Here is a 20,075-nt window from a genome sequence, read left to right as displayed (position 1 = left end):
TTAATAACGATCAGTGAGCATGGAATAAAGGATAGGGCAACAATGCTCACACCAAATCCGGCAGTCTCCAGCCCTGTGTATCCGTAGACGTAAGGCGGCCGGCCACATAGACCGGCCAGATCATCACGACTGCCAGCTCAGCAGCCCGGCTTGGGGAAAAGGCGGCATCCACGGAGAGGCCACCCTTGAGAACCAAACACTTACAGTTTCGTCTGGCAGGGACCAGAAAACGTGGCCGTGGCGAACCAGTTAAAGTCTGACAGAAACAGGGTTGTTAGCGGCAAAGGGAGCCTCCAAGGCTGCGACTCTGGAAGGCAGAGGCAGCCACGGCCGCGCAAACACCCCCGCCACGGAGCTGAAGGAAACTATGGGGGCTGGCGGAGGCGGCTTCGTGCTTACCTTGTCATCTTCGCATCTCTTCCCCAGGCCCTCCCGGGCCTGCAGCCGGCTGCTAAGGCGGCCGTAATCGGCCTCCTTCTGGTCAATCTGTTTCTTGTGCGAGTCCACCAAGAGCAGGAGGTCCGAATTGCGCTTCTCCAGGCGCCCGCGGGCCACCTCGGTGCGCTGGACCTGGCCCTGCAGCTCCGCCACCTCCTCCTGCAGCAGGACGTGGCGTGAGGAGATGCTCCAGTAATTGAAGGCGAGCACCGCGATCACCACCAGCAGGACCGCCAGAACCAGGGAGGGCAGGCGGCCGGCCCGCCGGTTCGCCCCAAAGCCCACCATGGGGCCGAAGCAGGCCGCGCCCGGGAGCCTCGGCGCCGACACCTGCGGGCAGAAGCTCAGGCCGCAGCTGAGGAGTCGCCCGGGGGACGCGGCCCCAGGGCCGGCGGACGCGGGAGGCCGGCCGACGCGCCCGCCCGCGAGCCGGAGAAGGGGGCGGGGCCGCCAGCCGCAGGCCCCTCCCCGCCCCCCCCTTCAAAGCCGGCCGAGGCGCGTTCCCTAGGCTTTCCTCCAGACCCTGCACCAGCGGGGCGGAACCCGGAGAACCCGGCGCCCGCACCGCAGGCCGGACACCTCAGGGTTAGGAGGCGGGGAAAGAAGCCGGAAGAGGGTGGGCTTAATTCTGGTCCCGCCCATCGGCTTGTCCGGGTCGCCAAGGGAGCCATTTCCTAGTTTCCGTCGACGCCTCCTCTTCTCGCGAGAAACTGGACTTCTCTCGCTGCCCGCAGTCTTGTCTCGCGAGGGTTATGTCTGTGGAAGTGTGTGGTTGTTTGGGCTGTCTGGGTGAGCTCTTGTAGTTGAACCGGAATCCCTTCGGCTTTTACCTGGTCAGTACCCTTGACCCATGGTCAAGGCCCTCTGAGTTTTCGGTTTTGAGGACGTTTGAGGCTGCGACCGCTATGTAGGGAAAACTTAGGTGAGTTGCGGGCAGAAGGGGCGACAAGAAGGCTCTTGTACTGCTTCAGTAGATTTTCTCTCTTGTGCCGACATTGTGAAGAGAAAACCACCACCAAAAGAAAACGACCATGAAATAGCAGTGTCCCAAGTATTACGGAGATAAGCAAGAAGAACTAGAACTAAGCTTTTTGACTGAAAGAGGTGCTGCCAGCCTGGTTTCCAAGGTTACTGCTTTCACACTGAGGGAAAGAACTTCAGAAAGGGTGAGCTTTTAGAAACTGTCCCTAAACTCGCCGCTGCTTTTGCCTCGAGCTAGGCTTCCAAGTAGAAAGTCCAGAAGCTGCTCGCAATGAATAATAACTCTTGCTGTTACTGATAGCAAGCACATTCTAGGAGAGAAATAATAGCTCTCTTACAGATTGGTTCTGCATGCTTTGTTGTTTAGTCGCCAATTCATGTCCCATTCTTTGGGACCCCATGGACTGTAGCCCTCCAGGCTCCTCTGTCCATGGAATTTTCCAGGCAAGAATATTGGGAGTGGGTTGCCATCTCCTTCTGCAGGGAACCTTCCTGACCCAGGGACTGAACCAGTATCCCCTGCATTGGCAGACAGATGCTTTATCTTTTGAGTCCCAAGGGAAACCCTTTTCCGTGTTATTCTCTCAGCAGCACAGTTTTAGGGATGAGGAATAGAAAACACAAAGGTGTCCTAGAAACTTTCTCAAAGTCCTGTATCTTGAGCCAGAATTAGGCTTGAATTCGGATCATTGGTGTCTAATATCATTGTTTTTTACGTTATAATAGGCTTCCAGGCTAACTGTTGCTATATGTTCAGCTTTAATTAAAGGGATGCAGAACAAGCCCCTATTTTTTGTTTTTTTCTGCATATTTACTTTGCCCTTGCATGAAAGTTATTGGCTCTATCCTGTTTAAGGAGAAGGTGGTGCTGATTTATTTTTTTCAGACCTCAGGATCAAGAACATACATGAGCATAAAACCCCCCAAATGCAAAAACTTTGGTATTTTCATTGAGATCAGAGTGGTATGATTCTGATGCAGGAAGACTTGTCATAGAATAATTATTCTGTGCTTCCTATCCATTTAAAAAATAAAGTTACCTGCCTAATAGTTCTAGAGTAGACTGGAAAAACTATTGAACCGTCAAAGAGTGATGATTTCTCTCCCACAGATACAAAAACTAAAAACACCAAAATTATTAATATTTACTTCACATCAAGCTTGAGTCCTTTGCTCTGGTTTCATAAGATCCAAGAAAGGACAACCTCTAAGGACAACCGTACTTTGGCAAAAAAAAAAAACAAGACAAAAATGGGAAATCCTTGATTATAATGGATTCACCTATCCTTTCCTCAATTGCGTATTGGCCTTGCTTTGCTTAGCCTAGCAATTGAAAATTAATCTGTAAAGTGGTGTTAACTGCTTAAGATGTTACTCTTTCTTTATAGAAAGTGTTTTCATTTTTATATGAGATTCTGGCATATAAAAGTATGTTATTACTTTCACATTCACATACCTTTTTTCATCAGGTGCTTAACTCTTTGCTAGATGTGGAAGTAACTTGCCCAGAGTCATACATCTAGTAAGTGGCAGGGGTGAAGCTGGAAAACCAATCCTCTTTCCACCCATCCCTCAGGTAAAAAAAACTTTTTTAATAATCTGCTTTGATGGTTACCTCTTCAAGCTCTTCTCCCTATTAAAGAGCCCAAACCAGATGTCATCAAGACAGTGTATAAGTGCTGTATTGAGTGCTTTCCAGGTGGCTCAGTGATAGAAATCCTTGTGCATTGCAGGAGATGAAGGTTGGATCCCTGGGTCAAGCAGATGCCCTGAAGAAGAAAATGGCCACCCAGGCCAATATTCTTACCTGGAGAATTACATGGACAGAGGAGCCTGGCAGGCTACAGTCCATGGGGGTTGCAAAAGAATACATCTGACAAAGTGGCTCTTGTTATGGGAATCGCTTGGCTCCCAGGAGGAAGGAAGGCTATTTCATGTCCTCTCTTTTCCCTTGTCTCACAGTCAAGCCATTCATCTTCAAAAGTAGGAGCTTCCCTAAAACTAGAGCTCTCAAGTCAGGAGTCATTACATTTCTCCCAATAAACTCATAGAGTTAGTCCTGTAAAGGCTTCTATGTACTTTTTGGATCCTCTAGATAGTCTTGACCACAATTGGGACTATTTGAAATTCTACCGAGACTGAGGCAACCACTCCTAGAAGGGTGCCCTGATTTTCAGCCTGTTCAGTTGGGAGCCCCAGATACAGGGGCAAAGTAAGAGCACAGGAGGCAGCTGAAGTTTTTACATCCAAATCTGCACCCTTAGGACACAAGTCTGGCATGTCTCACAGAGCACCACATAGGGCACTTCTGCCCATTTCTCTTGTTTTCTACAAAACTGTAGTTGTAGAACAACCCTAGTTGTAAAACAGTGTCATAATTAAGACCCTTCAACCGGCCAGTGTCCCCCATCTTCCAAAGGATACTGTGGCCATTCAGTGTCACAGAAGAAGATCAGGCGTGTCTTTTTAAATTCTGCAGATCAGAGTTGTCCCAGTGTTTTAAAATGCATTTTAAAGGAGTGGTTCTAGAACTGTTAGCTCCCATCTGTAAGAAGAAAAAAGTGGCATCCACAGCCATGGCTTTTGTCCACTGCAGGCATCCCTCCCTGCTCTAAATGGGGATGTAGACAGACTCTCCACCGAAGCTTTCCTTCCCTGGTCGGACTTAGTCTGTACCTTACCGGCGCAGGTACTGTAATCGTCCCTCCCGGTTCTACCACCGAGGCGGGGTGGAGATGCACCGGGGTAGACCTGATGGCATCCCAGGTTGATTTCTAGTTTCTTAGCACAGAGAACTTTGTTTGATTTGTCCTTTTCTCTGATGCCACCCGGGGCAGAGCAGAGTAGCTTTCCCGTCCCAAGCTAGGACTTCTAGGGGAAGTGTCCATCTTACATGTGCCTGTGCACATTCCTGAGTACAGTCCTGAACACAGGAGAAGTGGTGAGTCATAAAGGGATGAGCAGCAACTAAGATGTCCCTTCTGAGCGTCACCACGCCAGTATAAGCGATAGCAAAAGAGATGGTGAGGGGCTGGCCAGTGAGGAAAACAGCGATTTTGTCCTGAAGTTATTAGGGCCAGTTCTTCCGGTTCACTCCCACAGATTCCACAGAAAGACTATCTAAGGAGTTGGGACAAAAGCCATTGGAGAGCCTTCTCTGGTCCACTGAGAGCTAGCGTTACCAAAGGAAGAAGCCTGCTGTACTTCCTGAGTAAGCTTTAACCTGAGAGATTCTCTTGGAGCTAGAGCTCCATCTAGCTTCCGACTCCTAGCAAGGCTCTGCACTTCCTGACTATCCATCCAAGTTTGGGACCTAAGTAACAGTACACAGTAACAGCACAGATCACAAGTCTCTTGAAAGTCTATGATCTGACAGTTTAGGTTAGTAGTTCTGACTCTTTTAGTAAAAGAAAAGAAGAAAAAGTATAAGGAAGCAAAAACAAGCTTATAAATAGGGTAATCATAAGGTTTATCTCATATGGTCATTGTGTGAATTAAATGAGTTAATACAGCAGTGCTTAGAACAGGCACTTAGCACATATTCAGTAAATGTAGCCACTACTGTGCCCACTTTGGCAACACACATACTAAAATTGGAACAATGCAGAGATTAGCCTGGCCTCTGCAAGAATGACACGTAAATTCGTGAACCGTTCCATAATTTTTTTGTAGAGACATGGATGGACCTAGAGACAGAGTGAAGTAAGAAAGAGAAAAACAAATACCATACATTAATGCATATATGAGGAATCTAGAAAAATGATATAGATGATCTTATTTGCAAAGCAGAAGTAGAAACACAGATGTAGAGAACAAATGTATGGATATCACAAGGGAAAGGAGGGGTGGGAGCAATCAGGAGATTGGGATTGACATACATACATTATTGACAGTATGTATAAAATAGATAACTAATGAGAATGTACAGTAGAGCACAGGGAACTCTACTTGATACTCTGGTGACTTAAATGCAAGGGAAGTCAAAAAAGGGGATATATGCATATGTATAGCTAGTTAACTGCTGTACAGTAGAAACTAACAACCTTGTAAAGCAACTATAACCCAATAAAAATTAATAAAAATAATGTTGCCACTACTGTTGCTATTACTGTAGCAGTGGTTTTCAGTTTGTGGTGGGGGCAGGAATGAATCTATTTGTTCACTAATGTTTGTCTATATATTGAATAAATAATTTCTGTATAATCTCACCACTTCTGAGGTGCTATGGTGCTGAATAAAATAAAAACTTATTTATGGTCAGGATGGGGAACACATGTACACCCATGGCTGATTCATGTGAATGTATGGCAAAAACCATCACAATATTGTAAAGTACTTAGCTTCCAATTAGAATTTTAAAAAAACTTATTTAAAATTACTGGTGAGAGTCGGACATGACTGAAGTGACTTAGCAGCATAACCTTTTCCATTATATATTTTCTTAATCAGTGAACACTAAACATACAATTACTATCACATGAGTATAAACTATCTGTACAGATTCTGACATCATAAAAGATGTTCTTAGAGTCAAAATATTGGTAAACTTAAACCTAAAGGGCAGTGGTTTTAGTAAGACTGCAACCCAGCATCTACCACCCTTTCCATCCTCATTTTTTCCCTGTATCCTATGCCCTTGTTGATAAGTCACTTCAGTCGTGTCCGACTCTATGCAACCCCATAGACGGCAGCCCAGCAGGCTCCGCTGTCCCTGGGATTCTCCAGGCAAGAACACTGGAGTGGGTTGCCATTTCCTTCTTCAATGAGTGAAAGTGAAAAGTGAAAGTGAAGTCGCTCAGTCGTGTCCGACTCTTAGCGACCCCATGGACTTCAGCCCACCAGGCTCCTCCATCCATAGGATTTTCCAGGCAAGAGTACTGGAGTGGGGTGCCATTGCCTTCTCCGATCGTATGCCCTAGCTCTAAGGATATCCTGTTTTTCAAACTATATCATGTCTCTAACCCTTTGTTTGACTATTACATATTGGAACGCTTCCCCATCTTACTTTCTTTTTTCATTAACATTTATTGATAAATTTCTCCATTATTAATAATAGTAATACAAATCTCTCAGACACCCATATGATCACAATTATATTATTACTATAGTTGTTGATTGAGAAAATACTCATTTGAAAATTTTATTAGGAAGTGAGTAATCTAAATGAAAATAATTTTTTTACTGAAGTGTAGTTGATTCGTAACATTGCATTAGTTTAAGGTATTCCAAATCCTGAAAGATGATGCTGTTAAAGTGCTGCACTCAATATGCCAGCAAATTTGGAAAACTCAGCAGTGGCCACAGGACTGGAAAAGGTCAGTGTTCATTTCAATCCCAAAGAAAGGTAATGCCAAAGAATGCTGAAACTACCACACAGTTGCACTCATCTCACACACTAGTAAACTAATGCTTAAAATTCTGCAAGCCAGGCTTCAGCAGTACCTGAACTGTGAAATTCCACATGTTCAAGCTGGTTTTAGAAAAGGTAGAGAAACTAGAGATCAAATTGCCAACATCCGCTGGATCATCGAAAAAGCAAGAGAGTTCCAGAAAAATATCTATTTCTGCTTTATTGACTATGCTAAAGCCTTTGACTGTGTGGATCACAATAAACTGTGGAAAATTCTGAAAGAGATAGGAATACCAGACCACCTGACCTGCCTCTTAAGAAACCTGTATGCAGGTCAGGAAGCAACAGTTAGAACTGGACATGGAACAACAGACTGGTTCCAAATAGGAAAAGGAGTACATCAAGGCTGTATATTGTCACCCTGCTTATTTAACTTATATGCAGAGTACATCATGAGACATGCTGGGCTGGAAGAAGCACAAGCTGGAATCAAGATTGCTGGGAGAAATATCACTAACCTCAGATATGCAGATGACACTACCCTTATGGCAGAAAGGAAAGAGGAACTAAAAAGCCTCTTGATGAAAGTGAAATAGGAGAGTGAAAAACTTGGCTTAAAGCTCAACATTCAGAAAGCTAAGATCATGGCATCAGTCCCATCACTTCATGGAAAATAGATGGGGAAACAGTAGAAATAGTGTCAGACTTTATTTCTTTGGGCTCCAAAATCACTGCAGATGGTGACTGCCGCCATGAAATTAAAAGACGCGTACTCCTTGGAAGGAAAGTTATGACCAACCTAGACAGCATATTCGAAAGCGGAGACATTACTTTGCCCACAAAGGTCTGTCTAGTCAAGGCTATGGTTTTTCCAGTGGTCATGTATGGATGTGAGAGTTGGACTGTGAAGAAAGCTGAGTGCCGAAGGATTGATGCTTTTGAACTGTGGTGTTGGAGAAGGCTCTTGAGAGTCCCTTGGACTGCAAGGAGATCCAACCAGTCCATTCTAAAGGAGATCAGTCCTGGATATTCATTGGGAGGACTGATACTGAAACTGAAACTCTAATACTTTGGCCAACTCATGCGAAGAGTTGACTCACTGGAAAAGACCCTGATGCTGGGAGGGATTGGGGCAGGAAGAGAAGGGGACAACAGAGATGAGATGGCTGGATGGCATCACTGACTCAATGGACATGAGTTTGAGTGAACTCCGGGAGTTGGTGATGGACAGGGAGGCCTGGCGTGCTGCAATTCATGGGGTCACAAAGAGTCGGACATGACTGAGCCACTGAACTGAATTGAACTGAAGGTATACAGCAACGTGATTCAGTTATATGTATTTTTCAGATTATATTATGTTACAGGTTATTACAAGATATTGAATGTAATTCCCTGTGTTATACAGTAAATCCTTGTTGCTTATCTATTTGATGTATAGAAGTTTGTATCTATTAATCCCATGCTCCTAATTTGTTTCTCCTTCCCTTTCCCTTTGGTAACCCTAAGTTTGCTTTCTGTGTCTATGAGTCTGTCTGTTTTGTATATAGATTCATTTGTATTATTTTTTAGATTCCATGTATAAATGATACCACATAGTATTTGTCTTTGTCTGACTTCAGTTCAGTTCAGTCACTCAGTCGTGTCTGACTCTTTTCGACCCCATGAATCGCAGCACGCCAGGCCTCCCTGTCCATCACCAACTCCTGGAGTTCACTCAGACTCACGTCCATAGAGTCAGTGATGCCATCCAGCCATCTCATCCTCTGGCGTCCCCTTCTCCTCCTGCCCCCAATCCCTCCCAGCATCAGAGTCTTTGCCAATGAGTCAACTCTTCGCATGAGGTGGCCAAAGTACTGGAGTTTCAGCTTTAGCATCATTCCTTCCAAAGAAATCCCAGGGCTGATCTCCTTCAGAATGGACTGGTTGGATCTCCTTGCAGTCCAAGGGACTCTCAAGAGTCTTCTCCAACACTACAGTTCAAAAGCATCAATTCTTCAGTGCTCAGCTTTCTTCACAGTCCAACTCTCGCATCCATACATGACCACTGGAAAAACCATAGCCTTGACTAGATGGACCTTTGTGGGCAAAGTAATGTCTGTGCTTTTGAATATGCTGTCTAGGTTGGTCATAACTTTCCTTCCAAGGAGTAAGCGTCTTTTAATTTCATGGCTGCAATCACCATCTGCAGTGATTTTGGAGCCCAGAAAAATAAAGTCTGACACTGTTTCCACTGTTTCCCCATGTATTTCCCATGAAGTGATGGGACCGGATGCCATGATCTTCGTTTTCTGAATGCTGAGCTTTAAGCCAACTTTTTCACTCTCCACTTTCACTTTCATCAAGAGGCTTTTTAGTTCCTCTTCACTTTATGCCATAAGGGTGGTGTCTGACTTACTTCACTATAATATTCCCTAAGTCCATCCATGTTTCTGCAAATGGCAATATTTCATTTTTTATGCTGAGTAATATTCCATTGTATATATGCACATATATACATACCAGGGGCTTCCCAGGTAGCGCTAATAGTAAAGAACTTGCTTGCCGATGCAGGAGACATAAGAGACACGGGTTTGATCCCCAGATTTGGAAGATCCCCTGGAAGAGGTCATGGAAACCCCTTCCAGTATTCTCGCCTGGAGAATATCATGGACAGAGGAGCCTGGCGGGCTCCAGTCCATGGGGTTGCAAAGAATCAGACACGATTTACCTGGTGCCTGGAACAGTGGCCAGGGTGCGCAGTGTCCACTTGTCTCGCTAGCTTTGGCCCCGCAGCGGCAGGGGGCCACTGTTGGCCTGGCATACGTGCTAAGTCACGTCTGACTCTTTGCGACCCCATGGACTGTAGCCCTCTAGGCTCCTCTGTCCATGGGATTCTCCAGGAAAGAATACTGGAGTGGGTCACCATGCTCCCCTCCAGGGAATCTTCCTGACCCAGGGATTGAACCCGTGTCTCCTGTGTCTCCTCCAATGGCAGGTGGGTTCTTTACCACTAGCGCCATCTGGGAGGCCCGGCAGAACTTTTCAAAGCCCGGAGCAAGGGACCTGGGCAGAAGCACCACACTAGCTGGCTGGATCCTTGGGTTTGCTGAGAAAAGGGAAGAATGCAGTCTATTCCTTTTTGTAGAGCCTTTATAATTCAACTTTTAATTGAAGCATAATACACACAGAAAAATGCACCTACGTGTACAGCTTAATGAACTTTCATAAGATGAACAGACCCGTGGAAGCAGCATCCTGGTCAAGACACAGAGTATTACCAGCATCCCAGAGCCTCCCCTGCCATGTCCCTTCCAGTTATACCCTCCACACCCCCCATGAGAGTCACCACTACCATAACTTCTAAAACCACAGATTACATTTGCCTGTTCTTCATGCGTTTTCATCCTGTGAATCATACAGTATGTGTCTTTTAAGGCTACGTTTCTTTGTTCACCACTGATATGTGGTATACTCCTTGTTCAGTTGCTCAGTTGTGTTCAACTGTTTGTAACCCCATGGACTGCAGCACGCCAGGCCTCCCTGTCCATCACCAACTCCCGGGGTTTACTCAGACTCATGTCCATCGAGTCCGTGATGCCATCTAACCTTCTCATCCTCTGTCGTCCCCTTCTCTTGTTAGCTTCAATCTTTCCCAGCATCAGGGTCTTTTCCAATGAGTCAACTCTTCGCATCAGGTGGCCAAAGTACTGGAGTTTCAGCCTCAGTATCAGTCCTTCCAATGAACACCAGGACTGGTCTACTTTAGGATGGACTGGTTGGATCTTGCAGTCCAAGGGACTCTCGAGTCTTTTCCAACACCACAGTTCAAAAGCATCAATTCTTCGGCACTCAGCTTTCTTCACAGTCCAACTCTCATATCCATACATGACCACTGGAAAAACCATAGCCTTGACTAGACGGACCTTTGTGGGCAAAGTAATGTCTCTGCTTTTGATTATGCTATCTAGGTTGGTCATAACTTTCCTTCCAAGGAGTAAGCATCTTGGCTTACAAGATGGCTGCAATCACCATCTACAGTGATTTTGAAGCCCCCAAAAAATTAAGTCTGACACTATTTCCACTGCTTCCCTATTTCCCATGAAGTGATGGGACAGATGCCATGATCTTAGTTTTCTGAATGTTGAGCTTTAAGCCAACTTTTCACTCTCCTTATCTCACTGCTTTTATCTCAAACTATTGCTGACGGATGTCAGAATCCTTTCCAGCATAGGGTTTTTACAAATGGTGCCATGGAGAACACTTAATACGTGAGTTTTGGGCACACACATCCTGGTGCTGTGTGGCACACACCTACAGTTGTAAGAAATATACTTGCTCAGCTTTAGTAGATACTGCTAAGCAGCAGTGATCTGACCAGGGTTCTTGGCCTTCCCCAGTCAACAGAAATTGATGAGGTCAGGCCAAGACATTCAGGCAAAGCTGTATTGGGGTTCCTGTGGTTGCAGGAGGGAGCAAAGACAAGTAACAGGTCCCTTTGCTTGCTCCCTGAGGCCGGGTGAGCTGGTTCCTTGTATGGGGTGAGGGTGGGGGTGTGTCCAGGGGTCAGCAGTACGGTGGCTTCATTGTTTTGCCCACCTCTTTATGGTGTTGAGTGCAGGGGGCATGTGAAGTACCCTGCTTTTGCTCCCGACACAAAATTTTTGCTCCCAGCTTTTTAGAAGTGGCAGTTGGGTTTTTCGTCTTCTATTTTTTGCCCAGAATTTGCCCCAGCTGCGCATGCACGCAGTTATTTTTAGTCCCATGTAGTTTCTTTGCATCTGGCTGCTTGAGGAGACGTTTGTCCAGGTGCAAGCAGTCCAGCATCAGGCACTCTATCTGTTAGATCTAGCCCCTTAAATCTATTTCTCACTTCCACTGTATCGTCATAAGGGGTTTGATTTAGGTCATACCTGAATGGTCTAGTGGTTTTTGCTACTTTCTTCAGTTAAAGTCTGAATTTGGCCACAAGGAGTATATGGTCTGAGCCACAGTCAGCTCCTGTCTTGCTTTTGCTGACTGTAGAGAGCTTCTCCATCTTTGTCTGACTATAATCAATTTGATTTTGGTGTTGACCATCTGGTGATGTCCAAGTGTAGAGTCTTCTCTTGTGTTGTTGGAAGAGGGTGCTTGCTATGACCAGTGCGTTCTCTTGGCAGAACTCTATTAGCCTTTGCCCTGCTTCATTCCGTATTCCAAGGCCAAATTTGCCTGTTACTCCAGGTGTTTCTTGACTTCCTACTTTTGCATTCCAGTCCCCTATAATGAAAAGGACATCTTTTTTGGGTGTTCTACAAGGTCTTGTAGGTCTTCATAGAACCGTTCAACTTCAGCTTCTTCAGCATTACTGGTTGGGGCATAGACTTGGATTACTGTGATATTGAATGGTTTGCCTTGGAAACGAACAGAGATCATTCTGTCGTTTTTGAGATTGCATCCAAGTACTGCATTTCGGACTCTTTTGTTGACCATGATGGCCACTCCATTTCTTCTGAGGGATTCCTGCCCGCAGTAGTAGATATAATGGTCATCTGAGTTAAAAATTCACCCATTCCAGTCCATTTCAGTTCGCTGATTCCTAGAATGTCGACATTCACTCTTGCCATCTCTTGTTTGACCACTTCCAATTTGCCTTGATTCATGGACCTGACATGCCAGGTTCCTATGAAATATTGCTCTTTACAGCATCGGACCTTGCTTCTATCACCAGTCACATCCACAGCTGGGTATTGTTTTTGCTTTGGCTCCATCCCTTCATTCTTTCTGGAGTTATTTCTCCACTGATCTCCAGTAGCATATTGGGCACCTACTGACCTGGGGAGTTCCTCTTTCAGTATCCTATCATTTTGCCTTTTCATACTGTTCATGGGGTTCTCAAGGCCAGAATACTGAAGTGATTTGCCATTCCCTTCTCCAGTGGACCACATTCTGTCAGATCTCTCCACCATGACCTGCCCATCCTGGGTTGCCCCACGGGCATGGCTTAGTCTCATTGAGTTAGACAAGGCTGTGGTCCTAGTGTGATTAGATTGACTAGTTTTCTGTGAGTATAGTTTCAGTGTGTTTGCCCTCTGATGCCCTCTTGCAACACCTACCGTCTTCCTTGGGTTTCTCTTACCTTGGGCGTGGGGTATCTCTTCACGGCTGCTCCAGCAAAACGCAGCCATTGCTCCTTACCTTGGACGAGGGGTATCCCCTCACCACCGCCCTTCCTGACCTTCAATGTGGGATAGCTCCTCTAGGCCCTCCTGCACCCGCACAGCCACGGCTCCTTGGACGTGGGGTTGCTCCTCCCGCCCGCCGCCCTTGGCCTCGGGTGTAGGGGCATGGGGTAGCACCTCCCGGCCGTTGCCCCTGTCCTCAGATGTGAGGTAACTCCTCTCGTCGCCACCCCTGACCTCAGAGGCAGGGTAGCTCCTCTCCGCCGTTCCTGCGCCGTCGCAGGCTGGTACTCTCGGCCGCTGCCCCGACCTTGGATGTGGGGTAACTCCTCTTGGCCGCCGCCCTTCAGGCATGGGGTCCTCCCGGCTTCTGCCCCTGACTCGGACGTGGGGTGGCTCCTCTTGGCCGTGCTTAGCGCGCCCGTCGCAGCCACCTGCGCTTTGTACAGGAGACAGGGATCAAGACCTGACACTGTACAGGAGACAGGGATCAGGAACATCCCCATGGAAAATGCAAAAAAGCAAAATGGCTGGGGAGGCCTTATAAATAGCTGTGAAAAGAAGAGAAGTGAAAAGCAAAGGAGAAAAGGAAAGATATAAACATCTGAATGCAGAGTTCCAAAGAATAGCAAGAAGAGATAAGAAAGCCTTCCTCAACGATCAATGCAAAGAAATAGAGGAAAACAACAGAATGGGAAAGACTAGGGATCTCTTCAAGAAAATCAGAGATACCAAAGGAACATTTCGTGCAAAGATGGGCTCGATAAAGGACAGAAATGGTATGGACCTAACAGAAGCAGAAGATATTAAGAAGAGACGGCAAGAATACACAGAAGAACTGTACAAAAAAGATCTTCACGACCCAGATAATCACAATGGTGTGATCACTGACCTAGAGCCAGACATCCTGGAATGTGAAGTCCAGTGGGCCTTAGAAAGCAGCACTATGAACAAAGCTAGTGGAGGTGATGGAATTCCAGCTGAGCTATTCCAAATCCTGAAAGATGATGCTGTGAAAGTGCTGCACTCAATATGCCAGCAAATTTGGAAAACTCAGCAGTGGCCACAGGACTGGAAAAGGTCAGTTTTCATCCCAATCCCAAAGAAAGGCAATGCCAAAGAATGCTCAAACTACCACACAATTGCACTCATCTCATACGCTAGTAAAGTAATGCTCAAAATTCTCCAAGCCAGGCTTCAGCAATACGTGAACCGTGAACTTCCTGATGTTCAAGCTGGTTTTAGAAAAGGCAGAGGAACCAGAGATCAAATTGCCAACATCCGCTGGATCATGGAAAAAGCAAGAGAGTTCCAGAAAAGCATCTATTTCTGCTTTATTGACTATGCCAAAGCCTTTGACTGTGTGGATCACAATCAACTGTGGAAAATTCTGAAAGATATGGGAATATCAGACCACCTGACCTGCCTCTTGAGAAATTTCTATGCAGGTCAGGAAGCAACAGTTAGAACTGGACATGGAACAACAAACTGGTTCCAAATAGGAAAATGAGTACATCAAGGCTGTATATTGTCACCCTCTTTAGTTAACTTATATGCAGAGTACATCATGAGAAGCGCTGGACTGGAAGAAACACAAGCTGGAATCAAGATTGCTAGGAGAAATATCAATAACCTCGGATATGCAGATGACACCACCCTTATGGCAGAAAGCGAAGAGGAACTAAAAAGCCTCTTGATGAAAGTGAAATTGGAGAGTCCAAAAGTTGGCTTAAAGCTCAACATTCGGAAGACGAAGATCATGGCATCCGGTCCCATCACTTCACGGGAAATAGATGGGGAAACAGTGTCAGACTTTATTTTTCGGGGCTCCAAAATCACTACAGATGGTGATTGCAGCCATGAAATTAAAAGATGCTTACTCCTTGGAAGAAAAGTTATGACCAACCTAGACAGCATATTCAGAAGCAGAGACATTACTTTGCCCACAAAGGTCCGTCTAGTCAAGGCTATGGTTTTTCCTGTGGTCATGTATGGATGTGAGAGTTGGACTGTGAAGAAGGCTGAGCGCCGAAGAACTCATGCTTTTGAACTGTGGTGTTGGAGAAGACTCTTGAGAGTCCCTTGGACTGCAAGGAGATCCAACCAGTCCATTCTGAAGGAGGTCAGCCCTGGGATTTCTTTGGAAGGAATGATGCTAAAGCTGAAACTCCAGTACTTCGGCCACCTCATGCGAACAGTTGACTCATTGGAAAAGACTGATGCTGGGAGGGATTGGGGGCAAGAGGAGAAGGGGACGAGAGAGGATGAGATGGCTGGATGGCATCACTGACTCTATGGATGTGAGTCTGAGTGAACTCCAGGAGTTGATGATGGACAGGGAGGCCTGGCGTGCTGCGATTCATGGGGTCGCAAAGAGTCGGACACGACTGAGTGACTGATCTGATCTGAAGCAGTCCAGCACTCCAGCACAGGGTCCCAGGTCCCAGCCTGTCTCGGTTTTACTGATTGACATTCCCACCAGGGGCGTGTGAGTTCCTGGTTGCTCCGTATCCTCTTCAACACTTAGTATTGCCTGCCTTTTTCATTCCAGCCTTCCCGGTGGCATCAAATGGCGATTTTAATTTGCATTGCCCTGATGAGTAATGCAAATGAGTGCCTTTTTGTATGTTTTTTTTTTTTTTTTTGCCCATTTGGGTATCCTTTCTGGGAAAGAGATGGTTCACATTTTTTGTCTAGGCAGGTTCTTAACTGAGCGGGCTCGTGAAGCCTTGACTCCCTCCAAAGAGACAGTCTTAGGGGAAGATCGCCCCGCCATGCCTACCACGTGCAGGCCACATTCTCCTCTGGGGACAACCAGCCCATCTCTGGAATGGGAAGTCCTTTGGTTCTGGAGGCAAACAAACTGGGTTTGAATCCCAGTTCTGCCTCTGACCAGTATAATGACCCTGGGCTTGGTTTTGCCATGGATTAGATGGCAGTAATCATACCTACCTCAAAGAGAACTCCGTGAGTCCTTTCCTATACATAAATTACCCAACACACAGGGCTTCAGAAAGTAGGGGTTGGAGTTAGATTCATTCAGCAAATCTTGTGAAGACATTTAAAATTAGTATATAGGGATTTCCCTGGGGGTCCAGTGGGTCCAGTGCAGGGGGTGCAGGTTCAATCCCTACTCAGGGAACTAAGATCCCACCTGCCACATGGCATGGCCAATACAATAAAATAGGGCACAGAAGCAGCGTCCCTGGTGGCTAAGGCGGTAAAGAACCGCCTGCAATGCGGGAGACCTGGGTTTGATCCCTGGGTTGGGAAGATCCCCTGAAGAACAAAATGGCTATCCACTCCAGTATTCTTGCCTGGAGAATCCCATGGACAGAGAAGCCTGGCAGGCTACAGCCCATAGGGTTGCACAGAGTCAGACACGACTGAGCAACTCGCACATTTTCAAGGTACAGTAGAAATATTTAATGATATTAAAAGAAGTTTGGGATGTATCATTAAAGGAATATTACTAGCTAAGAAAATAGTAGTCTCAGCATATTCTCCTTTTTAAAGATAAGAGAAAGAACTGGAAGGAAATACATCTTCATGTTCATCACGGTTATCTCCACTGACAAGATTGTGGGTGATTTTAATTTTCTTTTTTGTGCTTTCCTTAATATGCTAAAAATTATGCAATAAACAAGTATCAATCTGTAACTGGAGGAAAAACAAACAAGAAAAGTTACGTTTCTCAAAAAAGGCTATTTCGTTTAAAAAGATCACCCCAAAGAAAAACATAATTGTACTCTTGGAGAGATAATCTTGGTGACAAATCTCCTAAATGCCCGACTTGCTCTATCAACGTGTGGACATTTCTTTTTGCAGTAGAATCTATCAGTTACTATTTTCTGAATGCTTAGTATATGCCAGACTCTCTGTGTTAAGAAATTTATGTGTGGACTCATCTGTACTTTATACAAGAAGCGAGTAAGGCTCAGAGAGATGGAGGGACTCTCCCAGGGTCACACAGCTGGTATGTGGAGGGTCATGCCTCAGACAGGTGACCCCTGAGTCCCTCGCAGGTCACCGCTGGGCTGTGGGCACGCGCCGCCCACCCCACCCCCCCCACCCCCCCCCCCCGCCACACACACACACACGGGTCCACCACCACCTCGGGCACCTTCCTCCTCGGGGATGGAGTCATGAGGCAGATGCAGTCCTCTGCAGGGAGAGTCTGGGACTGGCTCCCACTGACTGCCTGGAACTCATTACTTCAAAGCCTGCAGTGCCTGCCAATGCTAGACTTTCCAAAGGAGGACAAGGACACCCCCTGCTGCTGAAAGCCCAAGGAAGCTGGCTGCATGGCTCGAGCAAGCCCAGCATGTTCCAAAAATAATCTAGAGTGAGTGGAAGGGAATTCAGCCAGCCTGGAGGCCTCCCAGCCCCTAGCCACCCCTTTCTTACCTCTGAAGCCTGTTTCCAGAGCAAACTGGATGACTACCATAAATCATGAGGTAAATAAATGCACACAAAGCTTCTCTGTTTCCTTTTTAATTAAGTGAATTTCTGAAGGCTTGGTGTTTTGGTTCTGTTCACCTCGACTGCCAGTCACAGCAAGTCCCTGCGTCGTCCCCGTCAGTAACAGGACATGGAACAGAGGTCTCCGCGATGCCCTTTTGGAGGAGCCGTGGACACGCGAGGCAGGGGTGCTCAGGTCTGCCCTCTCGGGCTCCATCTAAGGTCATGACAGCCTTTTCTTTGCAGAGAGGAATGAAATGAGTCCTCTGGGTCCTTTTACCCAAAGAGCAATGTTTTCCTTTTTTTTTTTAATTTAATAATGAGAGAGAGAAAAATGGAAGAAGCAAAAGCCTTTAAACATTCCTAATTTGATTTAAACCCTTGGGAGACATAGTCCCAAGCTGGAGAGCTCTCGCTGGCCCACAGAAACAGCCACTTTCCTCATGGAGAATCTGCCTAGGTGGCGGTAAGTGGGTCCAGCACCACATCAGCTCCATGGGCAAGGTTCTGTGGTTACTTTCTAGCAGGGGAGGCTTAGAGAGGTCGGACGATCTGCCCCCAGAGGCGGCCAGTAAGGAGCAACGCTGTTCGCTTGGCCCCCCTCCTCCGGGCTCCAGTGGGTGGAGGTCGACCTGGTGCAGCTGCTGTTTGTTGGCCCGTCGTGTCCGAGGAGGGCTGGGGTCCACTGCTACGTGCCGACTCTAAAGCAAGCTTCCCAGTGCTCACCCCGAGCCCCTCCACCGTGAGGCGGGTCTGGGCCACGTGACTCCTGTTGCTAGTGGGACGTTAGGAGGTGTGATGCAAGCAGAGGCTGGACACGTGCTTATGCATTAGGGTTTGTTCTCCTGGAATGTCTCCCATGGAGGCCTGAGCTACTCTTAAAAGAATTCTGGCCTCCACTGCTGGAGAGGCTTCCTAGAGAGAGGAATGTGAGGCTGGTCCCAGCCATGTCAGTGGACACTCCAGACGGGAGATACCAGCTTGGTGGGCTAGCCCAGGAGACACCATGTGCAGCAGAGGAACCACGCCGCTGAGCCCAGCCTCTGTAGATTATGAGAATTACAGCTGAAGCCACCAGGTTTGGGGGTGCTTTGATAGGCAACAATAGGTTCTGTTGGCCCAAAAATAGCAACAGAGGACAGATATGTCCATAAACAATGAACATTGTCCCACTTTAGTATTTTAATCTGTATTGCTCGCGGTTCCACCCTAACCAGAAACGTCTTTCTTATTGTGAAACTTTGCTGGGACTTAGGTTGGAGAAAACATCTGTTTTCCAGCTGTTGCTGGAACTTTTGGAGCCTCAAGTGTCACTCCTGGCATAGGGAAGACCAGTCCACATGGGGAGATGTGGTCTCAGTCAAAACTAAACTAAAATGTAGCCTAATCTGGGGAAACTTCTCCCAGGAGGGAAAACCTTATCATCAGAAGCCATGGGGGTTCTTTCTCCCCGTGGATCTGTGGGCCCCGAGCAGAGCTGGGTGGTACGAGACTTCACACCTGAGTCTGGTCCAAGGTATCAGCTCCTTCTAGAAAGTTAAGCAGTGACCAAGGAGAATCTCCTTCTGCTTTGACTTTCTGTCTCCCGGTTGGAAGCTGGGAGTCTTGACGGTTCCTGGGAACGGACATGGCTGGTGTTTCCAGGGAATTTTTTTTAACACTTAGCACCACTAACCCCTACTCATGATGGGCATATTTCTGATGTTTAGTTTCTTTTGTAGAATCAAACTATGGCAGAGGGAAGGCAGGATTTCAGGTGGACTGTGAAGGTTGTTATGCCGTCCCTGAATGGGCCATGGAGGACCCAAGGCACGGACAGAGAGGAACAGAGGAGAGCCCACCGCTCCCCGGAAGGGGCAGAGCCAGCATCAGGAGCACTGTGCAGCCCGCCCAGGGCTGCCCCTGGCGCTGCTCTGGGATGGCAGCTGTCTGCAGCAAGTCCCCCTGCGCTATCCCCTCATATCTCAGGAGGAACTCCTGACACTTCAAGAGCGAGACTTCACACCTGAGTCTGCAGCAAGTCCCCCCACGCTATCCCCTCATATCTCAGGAGGAACTCCTGACACTTCGAGAGCTTTGCTTGTGCCCTGGCCTGAACTGGAATGTCCTCCCTGCCTCTCTCCAGAAGGCCTTTCTGTTCCTCAGAATGGGTTTGGAATCTCCCGCCTCCAGGAAGCATCCACAGGCTCTCACTACCTCCTGCTGGGCTGTCTTGCCGCCGAAGCATTCTGCAAGCCACCAGTTCCGGTCTGCAGGTGCAATTGGCCAGATGTTCTACTTGCCTCTGAATCCTGCTTTTCTCTCCCAGGGAGACCCCCAAGTGCCGAGAGGACAAAACTACACTTTAGGACTCTTCCTCTGGGCCCGAAGTGCTTATCACAGCCTGAGCACACAGCACACACCAAACGTACTTATGAGGAACTGAAATTAACAGGCTGGATTTCCTGTCTACACGTGACTTCTGTTATTTAGATCTGGGTCCTAGAAAGCAGAGATTTTACATTTTCTTCTTTATATCCCCTTCTCACCACTGCTATAGACATAGTGTTTTACACAGATTTTTTGGTGAATGAATACATACTGTAAATTTAAAAATAGATAGTCTCAAAGCTCCAGGAAATTGTGCTCCAAAAGTAATTCTACAAATTGACTTCTTATACCCTGGAAAGAGGTGTCAATGTGTCAGCAAAGTTTAGGGCTAGATAGCT

The 20,075-nt window shown here is 46.8% G+C and overlaps 1 protein-coding gene, 1 long non-coding RNA gene and 1 other non-coding gene across 6 annotated transcripts in view; 2 read left to right on the top strand and 1 right to left on the bottom strand.

Moving 5' to 3' along the window:
- The window catches only part of CASC4 (cancer susceptibility 4), an 89,113-nt gene extending 88,225 nt beyond the window's left edge, over positions 1-888 (bottom strand). The window contains exon 1 of one of the 2 annotated variants that reach the window (XM_027552735.1): positions 400-888. In XM_027552735.1, the coding sequence (XP_027408536.1) occupies positions 400-726 (327 nt within the window). In that variant the 5' untranslated portion in view covers positions 727-888. The remainder of the gene's footprint in view (positions 1-399) is intronic. The other variant, XM_027552734.1, reaches the window with a different exon arrangement.
- Positions 889-984: 96 nt separating this feature from the next.
- LOC113899273 lies at positions 985-19,292 on the top strand. 3 transcript variants are annotated; one of them, XR_003512888.1, is made up of 3 exons: positions 985-1,604; positions 2,889-2,995; positions 19,089-19,292. It is a non-coding gene; the product is annotated as an uncharacterized LOC113899273 (long non-coding RNA). The 3 variants fall into 3 exon arrangements; XR_003512887.1 differs by lacking the exon at positions 19,089-19,292 and adding an exon at positions 6,634-6,670; XR_003512886.1 differs by lacking the exon at positions 19,089-19,292 and adding an exon at positions 3,153-3,192 and having other exon boundaries at positions 1,077-1,604.
- LOC113900520 lies at positions 4,983-5,084 on the top strand. The gene has a single exon (XR_003513161.1). It is a non-coding gene; the product is annotated as a U6 spliceosomal RNA (small nuclear RNA).
- Positions 19,293-20,075: the final 783 nt, after the last annotated feature.

Source organism: Bos indicus x Bos taurus, chromosome 10, assembly GCF_003369695.1.
Source record: "Bos indicus x Bos taurus breed Angus x Brahman F1 hybrid chromosome 10, Bos_hybrid_MaternalHap_v2.0, whole genome shotgun sequence".
In the NCBI taxonomy this organism is placed as follows: Eukaryota; Metazoa; Chordata; class Mammalia; order Artiodactyla; family Bovidae; genus Bos; species Bos indicus x Bos taurus.
Note: the sequence above shows the minus strand (reverse complement) of the source record. Positions and strands in the feature narration are given on the sequence as shown.